Source organism: Neomonachus schauinslandi, chromosome 1, assembly GCF_002201575.2.
Source record: "Neomonachus schauinslandi chromosome 1, ASM220157v2, whole genome shotgun sequence".
Classification (NCBI taxonomy): Eukaryota; Metazoa; Chordata; class Mammalia; order Carnivora; family Phocidae; genus Neomonachus; species Neomonachus schauinslandi.
In genome coordinates, this window is record NC_058403.1 from 46,046,295 (window position 1) to 46,069,355 (window position 23,061).

Here is a 23,061-nt window from a genome sequence, read left to right on the forward strand (position 1 = left end):
CAGCCTCCAAACAGAAACACTGTTTTCAACACTTGCAGTGCTGAAAGCGGATATTTTACTAAGACTTGTTCCCTATCCAGTAAATAAATCACATGCTCTCCAGCAGTAAAAATATTGGTGGGAGGTGCATATCCTTCATTTCAAAGCAAGGAGCCTGTTGAGTGGCGGTAGGGTTTTCAAAGTATCTGATTTGACATCACACTCCTGAAATAATTTTATGCTGTTATGATTTTGTTTGTGGTTTTTTCTTTTTTCAAAATTGAAGCAATGTGGGGCACCGGGGTGGCTCAGTCGTTAAGCGTCTGCCTTTGGCTCAGGTCATGATCTCAGGGTCCTGGGATCGAGCCCCGCATCGGGCTCCCCGCTCCGCGAGAAACCTGCTTCTCCCTCTCCCACTCCCCTTGCTTGTGTTCCATCTCTTGCTGTGCCTCTCTCTGTCAAATAAGTAAAATCTTAAAAAAAAAAAAATTGAAACAATGTACTTAACTTTAAAAATCAGAACCTTCAAAGCTTTAAAAAATGCCCATATAATTTAAAATTTCTGGGATTTTTTTAATGATGTCAAGTGCTGGTTCTTTTGCACTGCTAAGCTATGTTTCAGAAGTACAAGAAGTATTTCCAATGCATCCAGCAAATATTTGTGGAACACCTACCATGTGCCAGGCCTACTTCTCATTGCAAGGGATGTTACAGTGAACAAAACAAACAAGTTCCCTGCTCTCAAGGTGGGTTGGGGAGAGAGGAAGCATTGGTGTTGAGGCAGATTATAAATGAGTAAAAATGTATAATTAAGTAAGGAAGATATAACTGCTACTGTGCAACTTAAAGAGGATTAGATTAGAGATACATGAAGGTGGTTGACTTCAGATTGAATGGTGAAGAGAAACCTCTCTAAGGAAACGATATTCACATTGAGATTTAAGTGGCGAAAGGCCCAGCTATGCATGGTTCTGGGGGAAGAGCATTCCAGAGAGAGGAACAGCAAAGGCCTGAAGGTGGGGCCCAGCAGAATGTTTTCCATAAGGAAAAGTCCAGTGTGGCTGGAGAATAAGGGGCAAGGGGGAGAAGGGGTAAAATCGGGAGGTAGGTAGAGTAGGAATCATATGGGGCATGCAAGCCAGAAAAGAAGTTTAAGTCTGTCCTAAGCGCTATGAGGAGCTATCGGGTGCAAGGGGGTGGGGTGATAAGCAGGAGAATAGCATTATCTGATTTACTTTTCCAACATTCACCCCATCTGTTGTGTGGAGAGTGGGGCAAGAGTAGATATGTTTTTCGGGGCACCTGGGTGGCTCAGTTGGTTAAGCGACTGCCTTCGGCTCAGGTCATGATCCTGGAGTCCCGGGATCGAGTCCCGGGATCGAGTCCCGCATCGGGCTCCCTGCTTGGCAGGGAGCCTGCTTCTCCCTCTGACCCTCCTCCCTCTCATGTGCTCTCTGTCTCTCTCATTCTCTCTGTCTCAAATAAATAAATAAAATCTTTAAAAAAAAAAAAGAGTAGATATGTTTTTAATGCAATTGGAACCACTGAAGAATGGTAAGCAAGAAAATTGACAGCGTTTGTGTTTGCTTTTGTTTTTGAGATCTCTCTAAGTTGTAAAGACTGGACTATGGTGGAAAGGGATATATAGAGGGAGCCAGAGTGGAAGAAATGTTAGTGAATTTGGAAGTGATGTGAATTTGGCTATGGAGCTCAGATGGTGTCCTTGGATCGTAAGAAAAGAAACAACCCTTATTGAGAAAAGCAAAATAAGCAAAATATGCTTATTTTTGCATACATAATCTCTTTTAATTATCACTACTGCCAATGGTATAGTTACTTAGCCCCATTTTTCTTAGATGAAAACTGAAACTCAGAGAGAGATAAATCAAATTTCCAAATATCCAGCAAAAGTAAATGGCAAATCCAGGATTCAAAGCTTGGTCTATGTGACTTAAAGCCCTGGTATTTTTCTACTCTACTATGGTGTCCCTAGATCAGAATTAATAAAATATCTTTGAAATTTCATTCTAAATAATAAAATAATATTCTGTAATATGAAATACATGCTTTAGTTAATGGTACTGATTGACATTTAGCTTGTTTCTACGTTTTTGCTCCTATAAACTGTGATAAACATTTTATATATTATTTTACTTCATTTCTGATTACTTTCTCACCCGAATTCCTAGATTCCTAGCAGTATCAAAGAATAGGATATTCTTAAAACTCTATTCATGTAATATCAATTTATTTTCCAGAAAACTTGTGCCATTTAAACTGCCACTTCACCCAAACCAACATGAAATACAATTTTTTTATCTTTGCCAATTCGATAACCAAATTTTAACTCTATTGTTTAATTTACATTTCCTTTACTTACTAATGAGATTGGATATTTTTTACATGCTTCTTAGCCTTTTCATTTTTCTTTTGTGAATTTTATGTTCACTTAATTGTCCACCTTCCTACACGGTGTTGCTATTTTTTTTTCTCAGTGATTTTGTAAGAGCTCTTTATATAAGAATACTAAGACTGTCTTAAAAAAAAAAAAAAGACTGTCTTTATCAATTTTTGCAAATCACTTCCCAGAGTGTATTTCACATTTAATTTTTAAATTTTCATTGTAAACATATCATACCAGAGGTTAAGCTCCAGTTACCTGTTGCTGCATAACAAGCCACATCAACATGCAGTGGCTTCAAACAACAAACATTTTATTTTTATCTCATAATTTTATGGGTCCCGGCTGGTTGCTTTTTCTGCTCTTATGGCTTACTCAGCTGGCAGATCGGCTGCTCTAAATGGTCCCAAACGGCTTGACTTACATGTTCAGAGACCTGGCGAGGGTGGAAGGAGGGCGGAGTTGCGCCGGCATTGCCAACGAGCCCCAAGGTGTGGCAGCTCCTCCACAGTGGTCTCAGGGGCGCCGCACGTCTTCCTTAGAGGCCCGAATCCAAAAGACGGTATCTTAGAAACAAGGCAGCAACTTTGTGGCCTTGTGTGAGCCAAGCTCATAGGTCACATAGTGACATCTCCAGGGTGCCCTCTTGGTCAAAGCAGTCACCAGTCCTTCCAGACTCAGTGGGAGGGAACAGAGGAGGATCAAAGGATTTGTGGCGATGTTTTGAAACCCTCGGTACGGTATAAAAGTGTTTAAAGAATAAGGCAAACTCCTCTTTACCTTTTAATTTTGCTCATAATGTTTTTACATGCACCTGGTTTTTAAGTACTTATATAACTTTACCTCTTTTTTTCTTTGTGACATTTTCCATTGCTTTGTCATTCATTTTTTAAAATTATTTTCAAAGTGTCTGTCTACAAAATCAAGGACATTATCAAATGATATATTTGGAGAAATTACTTTAAGGTCTTTAGATACTTTAAGTACTAGGTATTGTAGATGAATTCACTTAATTTATTTCTTAATCCTTTTCATCCTTAAATTGCTATCAGTGACACATTTGAAAATTCATCTAAATATGCAGGTTGAACCGTATATTTAATTATGCAGGTTGCTGTGTGGAGGCAAAAAAAAAAAAGAAGAAGAAGAAGAAGAAGTCTAACTAAAAAGTTCATGCTTAGTACTTTGCCACATTTCTGGCTCACTCTTCCAAAATGAACTAAAATACAATGAGCTACTTTTGGCTTGTGTAGTTGGTAGTTCTTTTCAGGTCTTGCAATCATGTTTGAATATTGAATAATTTGATTTATTTTTAAGTGGTGATGGTAGCACTCTCTCTTACAGTGTTTTAATTGGCAAAGAAAAAAAAGCGGCATCCCATAACAGCAACAAAAAAGTAGTAATTATTTTAAAGGACGTTCTTCTGGCTACTAGAGAGGAAAGAACTCATTTTAAACATGTTGTAAACACTCAGTAAATGCTAAATGATGCTACTCATCTCATGTTCTAAAAACGTCATTGGGGTCTTGTCTTTTATTTTCACTGCTTCCAGAGTTGCATTTCAAAAACTGGTTTTGTCATCTATCTGGGTGCGGAACTGTGAAAAGTGCAGAGAGATGTAAAAGGAATAAGATGTATGATACGCACATGATAGTGATCCTCAGCATTTCTGTCCATCCTGTGTATCTTTCTCCTATTTTATTTTCACCATATCCAGGAAAAAAATGGATTTTGGAAGAAGACACTGGAAAAAATCTTATTGTCTAATACAGTTAACCACCGTGAGGGCAGAGGGCTCTATTATTTTTCAACATTTATGCATTGTGTCTTGCACATAGCAGTGCTCTATGAATATTTATTGAGGAATAACTTGGGCAAAGGCACAAAAGTATTTACCAGCTTATTTCTCCTGTCCAGTCTGAATCTGAAGAGTTTCTTTTTCATGGAGGCAGCTGTTTGTGCAGTATCTCCTTCACATCTGTCTTTATTAACTGCCAGGCACACTATACAGGCAACGAACTGGAAAAGTCAAGCCCTTGAGTCCATTTACCATCATTGAATGTTATTATCAGAGATCATTTGAGATCCCACGGCTTTCTAGAGACAAAGTGTTCTCAAATCACCTACAGTGAACCCAGACTTGTGTCTGAATATCCACAAGTTGAGCCAAAGTTCAGAGTATTGGTGCATCCAGCCATCAGGCCTGTATACACGTGTCAGAGCCCTGGCTTTGTGTTTTGGGGACACTTGTGTTTCATAGACATTCAGCAGCTAGAAGACATTCAAGTACTTCTTCATTTCATGTTAAATACAGAATACAGAAAAACTCCAGATCTCTACTCTCCATTAGCCACAAGTAGATATTTCAATTGAAATTTATTAAAGTGAAATAAAACTAAAAACTCAGTTCCTCACTCATACTAGCCACCTTTCCAGAACTCAATAGTCATATGTGGCCACTCACTCTGTGAATAGTAAGATATGTAACATTTCCATTACCACACAAAGTTTTACTGAATATTACTACTCTAGAATACATCACTTATATCACATTGCAGAAATTCTAAATTGGATACCCAGTTCTGCACTTACTTCTTAACCAACCAATCATGGGCTTTCAAATCTTTTTATTTATTTAAATGTCTGAAGTTGTTCCTGTTTAAGTCTTTTTTGAGGAAAAAATGTAGAGAATATTTCTAAATAAGTACCTACAAAATATACCAAAATAAATTAGAGGTATCTATTATCCAAAACACAGTTAAATTTCTGAAAATTGAGTTCACGTGGAGAGAAGTCCCATATGATTTGTAAAAAGTCTAAATTACAGATGATTTATAAAGTATATTTAACTAATTAAATTACAGCAAAAGCTCAAATGAAAACCTGAAAATGTTGCCAAATTACAGTTCTATCAGATCTGACTTGATAAATAACAAAGAACAATTTCTACCTCAAATACTGTTGTATGCAAATTAGATGGAAACGTGTTGCTGGAAAAATTTACTTTCCTTAAATAAATCTAACTTTTCTCCCTTAGGTATTACTTCCTCATAAATTTGCTTCCTCTGTAACAAATGCCAAATCCTTTCTAAATTATCTCAAGTCTGTATTAATGGGAATTAAATGAATGAGAACTTAACACATAATATAACCATGAAAAGCAATAAAGATACACAATAGATTGTTTATCTGGACAAAGACTCTCTATAGTATATGTATTAAAATAAATAAGTACATATTTGCATACATAGAAACACAAAAAATTATTCTCTCTTAATCACTATCCAAGAAATCTCTAATATCTTCTAAATGTGCACTTACATTTTGGTAAATAATAGCATTTTTTATTGAAGTATGTATTTATACATTCCTAGTATATAATTTCTCCTTTGACCCCAAAACAATATACTTTGATAACAACTCAGCTTCTTGTTGTCTTCCAGTTGAGTAAAAGTATCCTCTTTTTTCTACCTCAGAAGCTGTTCTGGAAGTGAAGCAGCATCTGGTGAAGAGACAGAAACCAGCTGCAGGCGTGCTCACAGGAAGGCACAAGCAAGGACACCGGTTCTTGATTCCACAGGCCGGCCAAGTCTAAATGTAAGTGTGAGGGGCGCCTGGGGGGCTCAGTCGTTAAGCGTCTGCCTTCGGCTCGGGTCATGGTCCCAGGGTCCTGGGATCGAGCCCCGCATCGGGCTCCCTGCTCGGCGGGAAGCCTGCTTCTCCCTCTCCCACTCCCCCTGCTTGTGTTCCCTCTCTCGCTGTGTCTCTCTGTCAAATAAATAAAATCTTTTAAAAAATTAATTAAAAAAAATAAAATAAATATAAGTGTGAGAAGCAATGGCGGGTGGTGCAGTGGCCCGGCCCTGGGTGGTCCACAAGCCAACTGCAGATGGAAGTCCCTGTCCCCGAGCACAGGGACCATTAACAGACACTGGGGTATCCAGCCTGCCTGCAGGTCCCATGTCCCACCCCATCTTCACTGCTGCAGAAAGCCTGGAGGCCATCGCTAATGCCAGGCTTTAAAATCCTCCAGGGTAGAATACATGTGCAGAGTGTGATTCTAGCTGATTTTTAAGCCCAGGCATGTTGAATAGAGTCTTAAAATAATTATTTCCATAGGACCTGACTAGGTATCCAAGTGTTCACCAGATGCTAACAACTAGATTTTGCAGAGGAAAATTGCTAACTTAAGCTTCTTTTCATGATTCAGCAGAGGGTTTTAAGTAATAAAAGATCTGGAGATTTGTAAAATAAATAATTCCAATGCAAATGGGAAAATTAAAATAATCTTATCATCTCCCAGTCATGTCTGTATGTGCTTTTCTACCATTATCAAATTTCTCTTAATTGAGCCGAGGTTTTGCTGGTTTTGTTGGTTTTTTTTTTTTTCTGGCTGATACTTTAGAGTTTTATGTTATGAGCTGAAATGAAGAAATGATTCCTTTCAGATGACTGAAGTGACATGTACTAAATTTTCCTAATGACAATCTAGGATGTATGAAACAGAGCAAGATATAACAAATGCAGTTTTATTCATATACAATATTGAACATATCCGCAATTAAAAACCAACAGTATGCCAATATTTCTTACTCCTTAATTGATCTCTTAGTCGAAGCAATTAAAATATAAAGTACATCATTAACTTTTGAGAACTTTGATTGGAAAAAGGAAAAACACCCTTCTCATAGTAACCTTAGCCATCCTATGCTTATTACCATTGCCTGTTCTTAAGTGTGACTTTTGGACACCCAACTCAGTCTTTCCTGATATTCAATAGTACAATGGCTTTTCATAGTCTATGTCATTATATTTAGTAATTTGAAGAATGAATAGTCAAGATTCCTCAGATTTTTACATTCTCGCTCAAGGTGTACTTGAACAAAAAGAAAAGCATAGCATCTGGCCCTACAGCTAATGCTGTGGGACCACAGCCTGTCTAGAACGAATTCATTCAGAGTTTTTGAAGAAATGCAAATACATAAATGATTTTCCTAAAGTATCACATTTTTACTACAGGTACCTCTAATTATTTTGGCTGGATGCCGTCAAAGCCAGATGTTAATCAAATGAAATATTTATAATGCAAAACCATTGAATAAAAAAATAGATGTCCGTTTAAGCAACAGCTTATAGGACTCAAACCAATGGTGTATTTTGGAAAAGCTGATGAAGGAGGTATGACTCTGTTCCATTCATAATGTCAGGGTAAGGCTCTGAACTCAATCCAGAGAAATTTTATAATTGTTGCAATCAACTACAGGCTCAGCTTCTGGATTTCTTGTAATGAAATCTTGCTGCCAAGGACATTGATGGGCTCACCCAGTAAAAAATTACAATAATAATGTTAAACCAAATCATAAAAATGCAGGAGGTGGTTATTATAGGGTAGAGGAGAGGAATTGCTTATAAAGTTATGATGGAAATATCAAAAATACATTTTATTGCTTTTGCACCCTAGTTTAAAAACAAAGCTTAATTTTTTAAAAGTTCAATAAAATGTAAAGGTTACTCAAAAAACGATTCCATTCAATAGTCAACAACAATGATTCAACAAATGAAAATAAAAATTACATTTATTCAGCATGGTCATCAACTCAGGCAGGCTGAAGCTTGTATATGATAGTTTTCTAATAAAAGTAACCAGCTGAAAGTCACTTTAAAGAAGGAATTTGACAGAAAAAAGAATAAAGAACTTTTTGAGTGGGTTTCTTCTCAGTGAAAACGAACTTGGTTTGTGCCTAATTTCACATAGTATAAGGCTCTAGACATTTTGTGTGGATTTTAAAGTTCCATGAAGAAATTCATTTCAAATGAATGTAGGAAATAACAAAAAAAAATGTAAATATGAAAACCATGATAGACTTACGGTTAGAAACATGGAAATAGGTCATGATAACTAATCCTCTGTGTGTCCTCCAAAAGTAAAGAATGTCACTTTTTAAAATTACTTTTAAATAATCTGGAACTACCCTCCTGATCATCTTTTTACTTTCTGAAAATACAGATTACTGAATCATATGTCATAGACATTTTGGTAGGCAGTTTTCATATTTTCTTCAAGTTAAATAACATATATCTCTAAGAGACAATTATCATGGAAATAAACTCCTTTCACTCATTAAAATATCTAATGTGCCTTATGCACAGTAAGCACTTAAATAGTATGGCTTGAACGGAATTATTCCCACTTTGTGTCCAGAGATCAATGTGTCTCTTGGATTGACACTAGAGAGGTGTCTCACACATGGGAATTAATGAACTACATCTGTAACCAAAACTATCCATGGAAAATCTGCTGAATTGATCCATATCTGTTTTATTAATCAAGCCCACTGCAGAAGGGCTTTCTTGCAGTTCTACTATATTTTAGAGGTAAATAGAGTGGGGAAACCACAGTTCAATTTAGAAGTTGTTTGAAACATTGAAGAACATGGGGTTTTATATTATATGACAGCCAATAAAGTCCAATCCTTGATGGTTGTAATTCTGATATATAAGTATATAAATATCCTATATGTATAATTTTAACTTCAGAACATTATGACAGTGGTCAAGAAGACCCTAACTATTATATGGAATTTACTTCTTAGTGACACTCTCTTCCTTATTTCTTTTTTGAAGTAGAAAGGTTTGGAGGGTTTTTTTGTTTTGTTTTGTTTTGTTTTTTTAAAGCTAGCTTGGTACGAACAGCTTTAGTTGAAGCAGATGGCTGGAAGTCAGAAGCTCCAGATTCTATCCTTGATTCTCCTACCAACCAGGAATGTGGCCTTGGGCAAGTCATGAGAGTAAATCTACAATAACAGGGGTAATAATGCCTTACATATGTATGGTGCTTTATGATCTAACAGAGCACTTACACATACAATATCTTATTTAATCTTCCCCCCCCCCCAGCCTCCTAAAAGGAGTATGACAGCTACTAACAACCTCCATTACAGGGAGTAGAAATTTGAGACCCAGAGACACTAAATCACTGTTCACAGCCACTTCAATATCAAATGTCAGAGCCAAGAACAGGCACACAGTAGTCCAAGCTGGTCTTTGTCTCCTTGCCTCTACGCCATGCCCCCGCCCTCTGGTGCTTCCTAAGCTGAAATGACTAGAGCAGCACTGCCCAGTATGGTAGCCATGAGTCACATGGCTTGAGCACTTGAAATGTGGCTAGTCCCAGTTGAGATGTATTGTGAGTGTAAGATACACATAGGATTTCTAAGACTTTCAATGAAAACACAAAGAACGTAAAATATCTCAGTACCTCTTATATCGATTGCACATGAGGATGATGATATTTTGGACATCTTGAGTTAAATAAAACATATTAAAACTAATCTCACCCGTTTCTTTTAACTTTTCTAATGTGGCTCCTAGAAAATGTGAAGTCATATATGTTTCTCTTAGTTTCTATTGTCTGATAGCTCCCATTGTTTCTATTGGATAGAGCTGGACTAGAGGATTCCATTGTTCAGACTTTTCACAGTACTAGGCTTGTTTATGCATCTGTCTTGATGTGGCTGAGACAAATTTCCAAAGATTCTGTTACACATAGAGCAATGCGGATTCAGAGTTGCAATTTGGTCATTCTCATGTATCTTCCACATGCAAGGGAAACGTCAGATGTCATTAGTTGATGCCTCAAATCGCTCATTCATTAAAAGGGGTCATGTTATACTTGCTGAAAGCTTGAAAGGCTTGGAGTACAAGGACCATGGAAAGAACTATAAAATATATTTATGACTCTGTAGCATACTTTATTTTAAAATATGTTCCCATTAAACATTATGAGTGAATGAGACATTGGAGTATTAGGTGATACAGGCAATGTAAAATAGCAATTATATATAAATTTATTATAAAATATGGCATATTTTATTCCCCCTACCAACTTTATATATAACCCCTAAAGAAGGAGCTTATTCCTGTTTTGAAAAATCTAACTGAAAGTCCTCAGGGAAAAAATGGGTTCTTATTTAGGAGACATATATATAGTAAAAAAAAAAAAAAAAAAATACCCAAAATAACTAAAAGCTAACATCAACTTGGCATTTATTATGTGAACTGAGCACTATGCTGAGAGTTAGACCAAGATTATCTCATTTGGGGATTTGAAAATTAGCAGCAGAGAGCAGAAGCTAAGCTCTTAACCATTGCTGTCTCTGACTGCAATGCTATTAGAAATCACAAGGCAACCTATCACAAAAATATTAAAATATTTGGAATTTATTCTATTTTATCATTTCAGTTCCACAAGTGTTTATCCAGCAAACACAATGGATCAGGAATAGCTCTAGACATTGAAGGAATATTGGGTAATAAGACCAGAGCTCTGCCTTCAAAGAGTAGAGAGTTGGTAGGCTTGTGAACATGTTTTTGAAAAATACATACTATCAAAGATTATATGAAGGAGGAGTTACGCTTCACTTTCTAAAGGTTGCAACAAAAATTTTTGTTATTTTCTTTATGTTACAATATTTTTCTATATGTTATGACAGAAATCTTTATAACGCTGCTCCCAGTGTGTTGAAACTTGCCTGTTGTTTATAAAGCAAAGGTCTTATGTTAAAAAAAAAAAAAAAAGCACAAAACTCCCAAAACAGTGTGGTATGAATTTCAGAGGTGTGCTTTCCACTATATATTGTACCCATGTGGAGGAAAGTGGGCTGAAATGATCTTGAATATTTTTTGGAAAAAGGAGAATGCAGGGGCGCCTGGGTGGCTCAGTCCATTAAGCGTCTGCCTTCGGCTCAGGTCATGATCCCAGGAAAAAAATGAAATCACTGAAAAGTATCCCAAAGACTCCAGGAATTTCTGGAAGCTTACCTAAGAAGAGCTAGGTATTCCAAATCCTACCAGAACTTTATAACTTGAGTTTTTAGTTTGGTTGTGGGTACTCCCATGCAAGGAAGGAGAGATGCTAATATTGACTGATATCCATTTAATATGTGAAAAGCACATTCATAGAGAATGTTTACACAGTCTAAACCAAAAATATAACCAAGCCAATGATTTCAGACCAGATCACTCAGTCATTACTTAGCTTCCTTTCTTCAGTGAGTCAAATCATTGACATGAGCTTTCTTTGCCACTTTTCAAACGCAAATCATCTATTATCATGAAAACCTGGCTACTTCCAGAGTTTCTGATAGACCAAAGAATAATGAGACATTCATTCCTTGAGTTAAAAAAAGAAAGGAATTCTTAATCTCAGGAAACAAACTGAGGGTTGCTGGAGTGGTGGGGGGTGGGAGGGATGGGGTAGCTGGGTGATAGACATTGGGGAGGTATGTGCTATGGTGAGTGCTGTGATTTGTGTAGGACTGTGGAATCACAGACCTGTACCTCTGAAACGAATAATACATTATATGTTAAAAAAAAAAATAAGAGGGTGCCTGGGTGGCTCAGTTGGTTAAGCGACTGCCTTGGGCTCAGGTCATGATCCTGGAGTCCCGGGATCGAGTCCCGCATCGGGCTCCCTGCTCGGCGGGGAGTCTGCTTCTCCCTCTGACCCTCCTCCCTCTCATGCTCTCTGTCTCTCATTCTCTCTCTCTCAAATAAATAAAAAAAATAAAATCTTAAAAAAAAAAAATAAGATAGTAGGAAGGGAGAAATGAAGGGCGGGAAATCGGAGGGGGAGACGAACCATGAGAGACTATGGACTCTGAGAAACAAACTGAGGGTTCTAGAGAGGAGGGGAGTGGGGGGATGGGTTAGCCTGATGATGGCTATTAAAGAGGGCACGTACTGAGTGGAGCACTGGGTGTTGTTATACTCAAACAATGAATCATGGAACAGTACATCAAAAACTAATGATGTAATGTATGGTGATTAACATAACATAATAAAAAAAATAAAAAAAAAAGAAAGGCTGTCAAAATCCTCCTGATTTTAGGCACTTATGAAAAATACGCTTGGGGCGCCTGGATGGCTCAGTTGGTAAACGTCTGCCTTTGGCTCAGGTCATGATCCCGGAATCCTGGGATAGAGCCCCGCATAGGGCTCCCTGCTCAGTAGGAAGCCTGCTTCTCCCTCTCCCACTCCCCCTGCTTGTGTTCCCTCTCTCGCTGTGTCTCTCTCTGTCAAATAAATAAGTCTTTTAAAAAAAAGAAAAATAGGCTTATAAAAAAAATATATGTACTAAAAACATATTCCTCTTACCTCAAAAATATATACTATGCATTATGGAGATCATTGTGGAACAAGTAAATATCAAGGCTCTTTTTCCAAGTTCAGTGTCTGTCTAAGAAATGGAAAATAGTAACACTTGATTTTAAGGAAAATAGAACAGTACATGTGTTTCTATTGGCATCTATGAAATAGGAATAAGAGTAGACACTCACAAAAGTTGTTTAAGGATTAAATTAATAGTAGATGTAAAATGTTTAGTGCAGTACTTGGTGCATAGTTAATATTCAGTAAGTGTCAGCAATTAGTAGTAGTAGTAATGTCATTATTATTTATAACATGGTAATTCCTCCACATACACCCTACCCCACCATCAAACCAAACTCTCGTGATTCGCCACACTGTTTCATGACCCCACGCCTTGCACATGCTGAGCTCTCTTTTTGAATATCCTTTCCCTGCTTTCCCTGGTGAACTCCTACCCATCACCCACAAAGTTCAGCCCCGAAGCTTCCTCCTCTTACATGTCTTCCCTAATGCCTTTGCCTGTCTTGGCTGCACTTACCTGTTTCCCAGGGTATCCTGCATAACTGCCTCTCCTAGCAACTGAGAATGTGACTTTTTTTTACTTGATCCCCCTCACTTCCAACACACACACACACACACACACTCTTCCAACACACACACGCGTGCGCCTCACACTTCATTTTTTTTCCCTGTAGAAATGTCAGTTGTAATGAATGAATCCACTCCTGTATAAAAAGATAAAGTTTTTTTTCCTTCATGAGTAGGAATCAGGCTAGAATATGTACTTGGTAGCCTTAGTTGTGAGGGGGAAATTGGGTGAGGGTGGGAAAAGCTGGAGGATGCAACTTGGCAGCCCTGGGACCTGGCTCTGCCACAAGCCTAACCCTGTGGTCTCCAATGAGTCATTTAACTTCTCTGGACTCAGTTTCCTTCTCAACAAAATGAGAGGGTTGTACAAAATATTCTCTGAGGATCCACCCAGTGCCAACATGTATATGATGCTGAACATTGCTTCATCTCAGTGGTTCTCTAACTTCTGCAGACATCAGAATCATCAGCAGGGCTTGTTAAAACACTGATTCCTGGTCAGCAGGTCTGAGATGGGGACCAACTATTTACATGTTAACAAGTTCCCAGGTGATGCTGAAACGATACATTCGGAGAACCACTGACTAATCTTAACACAGGATTCTGACCTTGTCCAGTAGTCACCTGGCCAAGAGCACTCCTGATATGCAAATTCACAAGGGATGGAGGCACCGAAACCCAGGCTTCTGTGAGGCTACCATCAGGAGGACTGGGAGCCTGTGGGTAGGTCCCAAGAGCGGCCACAGAAAGCAAACTTTGCTGAACAAAACAGTTCTGTTAAAGGCCTACCTTGTGGGGAAGAGGCAACCTGAGTTCTCAATGCTGTGAGGCACAGAAAATAGATTCCCAGGTTTGACCCATTTGCTAAAACCACTGCTGCTGAAGTTACAACGCATTACTGGTGCCATCTAGCGATGGCTTTGAATTACTGCATCTAGAGACGACAATGAAGTGCTTTCTTTTGGACACGGCTTCTTTTTTTTACAGAACTATGTTCAAGATGAGAACCCTTAAGAATAAGCTCTAATGTACTCTGGTACTGTCCACATTTGTATCTAGGTACTATAAAAATAAATATGTGTATATCACTTACTATGTACTAGGCACTGCTCTAATACTTTATATATGTTCAGTTATGCAGAGCAACCCAATGAGACAGATACAAGTATTATCCACATATTCCCAGAATGGAAATATAACCTCAAGATACAAAAAAATGTAAGGACCTTGCCTGAGGCTGCCCAAACAGTAAAGCCCTACAGCTGGACTTGAACCTAGACAGCTCCCGGAGAGAGATTACTCTGGCCAGCCTTTCTTATACTGGCAATTTAAAACAGTTACCAAAACAACTGTTACTTGTAAATAGTTATGAGGTCCCAGGTCAATGTCTGAAAAAACTCATAAAATACATACTGAAGCAATGAGTTTTTTTCTGATTCTTCCTAATGAAATCAATTCATGTGGATAAAGACATGCTTCTACCTACACAAAAAGAGCAACAACTTGGAATCAACTTCCAACTTGTCACGCAGCCTTGGACAACTCGATTAACCTCTCTGGGCTCCACTTTCTATAAAGTAGGGAAAAAATTAAAATGTAATTTACATTGTTTGGGAGTTCTTTCAAACCAGATTGAATTGTAGAGTTAGAGTTATCCAGTTATGTGATCACAAGAGCAAATACAGAGAGGATGGGCAGTGACTGTATGGGGTTTTCTTAAATGGTCCAACGGGTGGGAAATATGCCAGGACAGAAGACTCGATATTCTGGTCTCTTGTCCAGAAGCACAGTAAATAATAACACTCATGGCATTTGCAGTGAAGAGCTCACCCAGGGAGATGTATGTTTCTCTTGTCTTCCTGGATGCTGCCCTTGGCCTGTGCACCTGAACCCTGCACTCCTGCCTGTTTCGACCTCCCAAGAGTCCTCACCAAAGGGCTCTTGCAGAAAACTCACATCTTTGCTGGTGGACTCAAGTTCAACCCCCCTCACTTCAGACTCTTTTATCAGAGATTTGCTTGGATTTAAAAACCTGGTCCTTGCTAATTCTTTTAGCTTCTTATCTAAGACTTGTGTTACTAAACTATTTCTTACATCAATAACCCAAACACTACAGAATGGTTACCAAAACAAAGCACTAGTGGTTTCTTTTTATTGTGTATTTATAATATGCTAAGATCTGCTGATATAAAGATTCTTGATAATGAAGGAAAATAAACACGTAGACAGAGCTATAGAAATAAAGGGTAATAAAATATAGTAGAGTAAAATATCACTATCTCGCTTTAATAGATTTTTTATGTCATTCCAAGTATTTGCACAGCAAACTCAGAATTAAGCTAGATAAAGTTTATTATCAACCTTATTTGAGAAATTAAGGAAATTGAAGCACAGAAATTTTAAACAGCTTCAAAAAAATAAGTGAATCATTGAAGGTCCATATATCTCAATTTTTAGGTCTCTGTTGGCCCCACAATTATAGTTTCTTTCAACAATACAATCTTGATACAGGATGACTACCTCCTGATACTTTGAATTAGAAAGAAGTTCCTTGTACAAATATGGTAGAAGTAAAAGATTAATTAGACCTTAAGCATAGTAAAAAGTATTAATTCGCTTCATCCCAGCTGAGGAGCGAAGAGCCTTCAGCTATAAAAATGGGCAGAATTTTCCTCGATCATATCAGTGGTACTGGTCTGTTCTCTTGTGCAAACTGCGATACACTCCTGACCAACCGCTCAGAGCTCATCTCCACTCGGTTCACGGAAGCCACTGGCAGAGCATTTCTTTTTCACAAGGTAGTTAACCTGCAGTACAGTGAAGTTCAACACTGGGTCATGCTCACTGGCCGCCACATGGTTCGAGATGTGAGCTGCAAGAACTGCAATAGCAAACTGGGATGGATCTATGAGCTCGCCACTGAAGACAGCCAGCGCTCTAAGGAAGGCCGTGCGATCCTGGAACGCGCTCTAGTATGAGAGAGTGAGGGCTTCGAAGAGCACGTACTATCTGATAACTCTTGAAGAGAAAGAGATAACTCCATCTTTTCCCAGGTCTCCTTCACGGAAAACAAAAATCTACTTACATACACTGTCACCTTAGCATCAGGGTCAGATTCATGAACTGCGGAACAAGAGGTTGTGAGAATCTAAGAGGGAACCTTTCTTCCTTTCTTTCTTTCTTCTTTTTAATTTTCAATTTTCCAGTGTGTAGAGAGAATATTATGCAGATGCCGTTAATTTTTTTTCCCCTATGTTTACATCTTGAGGCGGAATAGTCTATCTGCAGCTACATGATGGGCTATGTGAGGAAAAAAAAATCTGGGCTGTTAGAGTGGAAAAGCGTGTTTTATGTAAATTTTGAAAGGAAAATGTGTCAAGACCATGGTTTTTAAACTTATTTGTGCTTCCTTTAAGAAAAATGTTTTTTAAACCCAGTTATTTGACTTGATTCGCTAGCTTCAGGGAAGAGACCCGACTCTGTGACCAGCGCTAAGGTTCCGTGTTGGTCTGGCTTGTGCCGGCCACTGTGCCGTATTCCTTCTGGAGAAGTGTCAGCACCAGAGCCCATCCTTCCTTGTCAGTCTTGACCCAAAGATGTCACCATTCCTGGTTATTTGTCACCACATAATTGGTGTTGATTGAAAACTTTTCCTGAAATGGGGCAGAACTGCTTGGTTGTCTTTTCCATGTAACTTAAACATAGTAATATAAATAAAGTAATAGTTTGGGGGGGGAAAAAGTATTAATTCACTGAACAAACATGTGTTGAAAATCTACTATGCACCTGGCACCGTTTTAAGTTTAGGGGATTTAGCAGTGAATGAGGTCAGAAATGACATTCCAGCTTCAGAGCTAACAATTCCATCTAGTTGAAGAGAACACAATAAACAAGAAAAAAATAAATATGTAATACTGTGTCTGGTAATGAAGAAAAACCATTACCATAGGAGTAGAGAGCACTGCTTTAAATCGAATGATGCAGGCAGAGCTCTCTGAGACGACATTTGATCAGAGGTCTGAAGGAGGCCAGTTGTGCAGAGATCTGAAAGGGAGCTCAGGCACAGAGAGAAGCAAGTGCAAAGTCCCAGGGTTGGGAGCCATCTGGGCTGGTTCCAGAATAGCAAGGAGACCACCGACCAGAGCACTGACAAGATGGTGTCCGGGAAGAGGGCAGGGCCATAGTATGCATGCCTTGCGGGCTATGGAGGCAACTTAGAGTTCACAGGAATCCAGTAGGGAGGCATGGGATGGTTTTGACAGGGTCTGGTCTACATCATTAAGTCATCATTCTGATTTCTCTGGGCAGATTAGACCGGAGCAAAGTGGAGGCAGGGACTCCGGTGAGGAGGTTATAACAATGGTCCAGGCAAAACAGGATGGCATCTTAGCAGTGGCTCAGGACGCCTCCTTATGGAGAGGTCCTAAAACTCGCTGATGCACTGGCTGTGTGAGAAAGGGACATCTCAGGAACATTTCCTAGGTATCTAAAATAGTCCAACTCATAGAAGCAGAAATAGAATGGTGGTTGCCAGGGATTGGGGGGAAGAGGAAATGGAAAGTTGCTACCAAATGTGTATGAAGTGTCAGTTGTTCAAGATGAGTAAGTTCTAGAGATCTGTTGGATCACATTGTGCTTATTGTTAACCATATTGTACTATACCTTTAAAAATTTATTAAGAAGGTAGATCCCATGTTATCTGTTCTTACTACAATAAAGAAGAAGAAAGAAGAAAGAGAAAGAAAGAAAGAGAGAGAGAGAGAGAAAGAAAGAAAGAAAGAAAGAAAGAAAGAAAGAAAAAAGTGATGCTGCTGTCCAAATAACATCAGACTATAAAAACTGCAATAACTCTGAGAAACAATTTTTTAGGGAAATAAAATCAGTTTTTCAACATTATCTTTTGTGAATCATACAATGTCATTTAATCATAGCTTACCTCAAAACTTAAATTTGGAATGTTATTATGCATTTATCAAAATAAATATAAATTTGAAAAAGGGCTACATAAACTCTCAGAATTTTTTATTGGGAAAAAAAAAAGAATGTCTCTTCAACTTTGAGCTTGAGCAACTAGATAAGTAGTAACATCATTTTCCAAAACAGGGAAGCTTGAGGTACAATAAGTTTTCCAAAACTTGTAGCCCTCTAACCCTCTAATTGTATTAGTTAATCTGATTTCAGAATTTTAAATTCAAGAATCTTTAAGCTACATTACCACTTTTTAAAGAATGAGCCATGTACAGCCACCGTGATACCTGGCCACCACATAGAATCCCACTCTGCAAGAGAATTCTGAACCAGACACTCAGCTGGAGCCGGTGTGATGTTTCTAAATGTTCTTTTGTAAAATAGTTTCAAAGACCCGTGACTAGAGAATTATAAAATCGTGCCCTCTGTTTCCGACATGTTTATAAATATGAATAATGGAAGCAGAGCTCTCCAGGCTCTTAAGAAGTACAAGGTACAAATCCACGGTTCAGTTCAAAGGAATGTTAAATATCGGCCTGAGATTTATCCTCTTGAGAAAGAAATGTTACAGTGGAATCAGGGAAGCACTGTGCTGGGTTTGTGAGTCAGCGGCTCTTTTGTGGGAGGCACCGTCTTGAACTGGGTCAGGCAGCTATGTGGTACTGAGATGGGCCTCAAAGGTCTGGGGAAATTGCCATCATATCACCCATGCCTGATTGATAAGAGCAAGAAAACACTTTCGGAGTACAAAGACTTAGTCAAAATCACCAGTAAATCTGGGATAGAGCCAAAATTTAGTAAACAGTAGTTGTTAAATGGACACAGAAATTACTGGATTCATATGCAGAGAAAATCAAAGGCACAGTGAATTCCAAGGAAATTGGGACTGCAGTTCCTTTGCCAGGTCCCCACTTATACAGAGAAGGGCTCCTTTCAGCATTTTCACCTGTCTCATGGATACTAACTAGCTATGATCATTTTTGTAGAAGAAAAAGAAATGAAATTTAGTGGTGTATAAACTGTATAAAGACAAGGGCCTTTCCGTCTTCTTTAGTTTTGTGTCCCCAGCAATTAGAACTGTCATTGGCACACACTGGGCACTGAGCAAATCTTCGCTGACTGAATAAAAACATAAAAGCTGGAATAAATGATTAAATCTAAGGAAGGCAAGGAATCTTTTTATTTGTGTAAAAAAAGAAAGCCATGTTTTCAGGTGAAACCTAATCAAAATGACAAGAGAAAAGTGTCTGAGGGAGCAGTACTGGGCTAATATACTCTTTCCCTCTGGTGTCACAGCTGAGTTCTCATTGCCCTGCATATTTATATCATTCACTGATATTGACTGAGCCTTAGTGGAGCTTTATCTTTCACTGGTTTTTATGTGGTCTACATTTCCCACCCATTCTCCATACTCTTTGGTGAGGGGGATTACCAATCTGAAGAATTAAACAAGAAAACTGAATAATTGACAGGCTGCAGTCCTTGAACTTTTTTTTTTTCTGTGTGTGTGTGTTTTTTTTTTCCCCTACCCTCTCAACTTCAAGATTCTCAGATCCGTGTCTGACTCAAATTTGCCTTAAGTTTACATCAGTTTATTCACCCTTACCACTTATGACCTCATCCTCAGGGGCAGCTTTTTTCCATTTTCATCATTCTATCTGGCCATAGCTGTTGAGTAGCTATGGATGGAAACGAGTAAAGGAAGAAAAATAAGAACTTAAAAAGGAACTAAATGGGATACATCCGTTCCCAGACCAAGGCCTCTTCAGGAAAATATTGGAAGCCTCACTTACAGCTAAGTTGGCCTGGGATCCAATCTGGATATAAGAGGCTGTTAGCACTCAGCCTTGAGTAGAGGAGCATGAATCTGTCCTTATATCAAATATTCTTTGAGATCTTTGCATCTAAGACCTTTTAGAAATGTATATAAGTTATTCTAAAGTAAGAAAATGAACTGGATACATTCTAGTAGAAAGCCAAGGAGAAATAATAAAATAAATCTTTCCCATCTCCCTTTTTGATGACATTACACTTTAAAAATAGGTACAGGGAGGAGCCCACGGGAGGAATTTCAGTTAGGCAAATTTACTTACAAGTAGAATTTCTTCCAGGATACAAGAGCCTTTGGCAAACATTCTTTGGCACATTCTTCTTAAAAGGTAAAAGCCATTTTTTTGGCAGGTTTTAAATGACACTTAAGAGTGTCAGGCAAACCTTCCAAACCATAGCCAAAAAGCAGCTTTATCCAAAATACACAACATCCTCAGCCAGCTCAAGATCAACAAAAAAGTTAGGCCTAACCATTACAGAATGTTAATTGTGAAACATAATTCCATGATATTTATGGCTCCATAAACTGGGCAAAGCTACACTTGAGTACTAAGAGGTACTCCTTGCAGTGGGACAGTTACTCATACTTGATCCTATAAGATATGCTATATTAAAGAGAACCACAAATTAGTCACAGTCTATGCATTAGGACATGATTTTCTACTTTTAATGAGCCTAAGAATCAACTGGAGCAAGCTTGTAGAAAATGTGGATTTCTGGTCCAGTCCCTACACCTATCTAGGTAGATTCTGTAGGGGAAAGGACTGGAAAAAAGGAAGACCAGTGAGTAAGAGGCAGATGGTCTGTAAACCAGACATTGAGAATCACTGCACCAGAGTTTGAAGTGAACACCCTAAAGTTGGGACAGTCTCCATGCAACTCTTAATTCCTTGCACCTAGCCCTGACACTGGCACCTAGAGGATACTCAGTGAATGTTTAATGAATGAAGAGCAGTTAGCATTTATGGATGCCAGGCACTCTTCTAAGCATTCTACACATATTAACTAATTTAATCCTCACAATAAGGGACTATTATTAGCCTTGACACTTGCTAGGAACTCTGTCTGCACACTGTCCAGTGTCACAGGGCTGGTTCCTTTGTTACATTCAACTGCCACCTCCTCAGAAGACCCTCCCCTTGCCCCCGACTACCTATCTAAAGTTGCATCAATCCCACTCCCATCCAATCACAGGATCCTGTTCCTTTTCTCTACAGCCCTTGCCTCTATCTAAAATTATCTGGTTGGCTTATTGTCTGAATAATAAGCCCTCCACTGAAATGCAAGCACCATGAAAACAAGAATCATGCAGGTCTTATTTGTCACTCTATCTCTAATGCCTAATTCACGGTAGACACCAAAGAAATGATATAATAAATGCAAAACAAAGGAATGGTGCTTGTCATATAATTCCTTAGTTCTCTCAGAGCTTCCAAATTTTATTATAAGTGTAAAAAGCAAAAGAAAGACTTCTAACCCCCAAGTGTCCTCAAAATAATTCTCCAATCTCCCTTGTCCCAAGTCATAGCATGAACATGAGGAAAAGTAAAAACTAAGTAAGTGAAAGTGGAAGGTTTGGATAGATTTCTCACTGTATGGCTTCAATATTTTGTTTGAAAAGAACTCTTAGGACATCAGGGGCCCCCATGGTCAAACATAAGTAGAAAATACATTCTAAGATCAATTTAGATTAACCTGTTTTTATTAACCACACACTGACTGATTTCCTAGTTCAGAAAGCTATATCTGCCTGACACCAAAAGACCTAGTTAAACCAGTGAAATTCCAGCCAATTACCTCAATAGTAAAAAGAATGGATATACCAATTCCCTCCAAATGGCAAATGTGTCAGAATCATTGATTTTACCCTGCACCAACAAAATCAAAATCAGGAACTACTGTAGACTAAGGAGAAAGGAAGAAACTCATTTTAAATGGGTTTCTCATACAGTATGACTCAAAACCATAGTTCCTTTGAAAGGAGTCACCTGCTAGTTGACCTCATATCAATGCTAGCCAAGCCTGTGCATGATTCTGATCATGGATGATCAAAATGATCTCCTCTTCATGTATGGTGTGGGTCTCAGGCAAATAAGAGCTAGGGCTAAGGGATTGCTGCTGAATGAAGCTTTTTGTTCCAAGTAATTTTTACCACTTCTACTAAAATGCCAGAGAATGAATGTTGTCAGTGATGTTGTTGGATAAAACATACTCAAAAGCAACTAGAAACTTTAAAAAAAAAATAGTTTTCCTTTTTTTTTTTTAAATTTTGGGAATATTTTTTCATTATGATCACGCAGGGAGTTAGCTAGACCTGGATTGGTTTCATTAGTCATCTCAGAAAATGTGGATAGGTCTTGGGAAAATCTTTCGATTTCTGAGGAATTGCTGATCCCAAATCACATTCATTTCAGTCAGTCATTGGGACTTAGTATGAAACTTGGAAGTACCAAAGTAGACGCAGGAAGGGGGTGGAGGAAGCAATCGGACCAAGAGTGAGGTCTATTCTTACTACAGGAAGGTGAAGATCCTTTACAAAGACTTCACCTAAGACAAATTTTGCAGCTGCTACCCTCTCCCCCATAATCGAGAAAGACTTAATCAGAATATTTTAAGAGGTAGAGAGGAATTTATTTTCATTCTAAAAATGTGCAAGTGCAATGATAAAGCAAAGATAATTTCTATGTTCACTACCCAAGCCCTCGAAACCATCTGGGTTAACTCAAAGCCAGGTTTAGCATGTTTTGCTTTCCATTTTGTGAGCAAAACATGATTTGGTTTACAAATTTCTCTGAGGTTCATGCATATAGCTGAGAGATGCTGTCATTTCCTTATCAGAAGCAATAGGAGAAATTCCAAATATGAGGAGTCACAGAGATTTATTGCCTCAATTCCCAGCCTGACACTTGGCTCAGCACAAAGGGTAAGCAGCCAAAAAGAAGTCCTTTGCTAAGGTACAAAAGGAACTGGCTGCTTGTGAAGTCCAGACTTGGGAGTGACACAAAAGGGGGTTGGGGTTTTTACACAGCCAGCAAAACCTAGTCTGTTTGAAGTGGGATCAATTGACTTCTTGAACATTTCAAATAAGCAAAATTCTGCAGGAAATGGAAGCCAGATGAATTTTTAACTCAGGAGATCCTTGGAAG

The 23,061-nt window shown here is 38.4% G+C and overlaps 2 protein-coding genes across 2 annotated transcripts in view; both read left to right on the top strand.

Annotated features, from left to right (window-relative positions):
* Nucleotides 1-23,061, top strand: part of COL8A1 (collagen type VIII alpha 1 chain) — a 160,725-nt gene that overhangs the window by 98,812 nt on the left and 38,852 nt on the right. The window contains 1 exon segment of the mRNA XM_021692326.2: nt 5,857-5,977. The gene's annotated coding sequence lies outside the window, so the exon portion shown is untranslated.
* Nucleotides 15,775-16,095, top strand: LOC110582341 (protein yippee-like 5). The gene has a single exon (XM_044913963.1). It carries the CDS (start codon nt 15,775-15,777, stop codon nt 16,093-16,095), a length of 321 nt encoding a protein of 106 aa, XP_044769898.1.

Coding starts and splice junctions, on each gene's coding strand:
- LOC110582341 (XM_044913963.1), top strand. CDS start 15,775: ATGGGCAGAATTTTCCTCGATCATATCAGTGGTACTGGTCTGTTCTCT.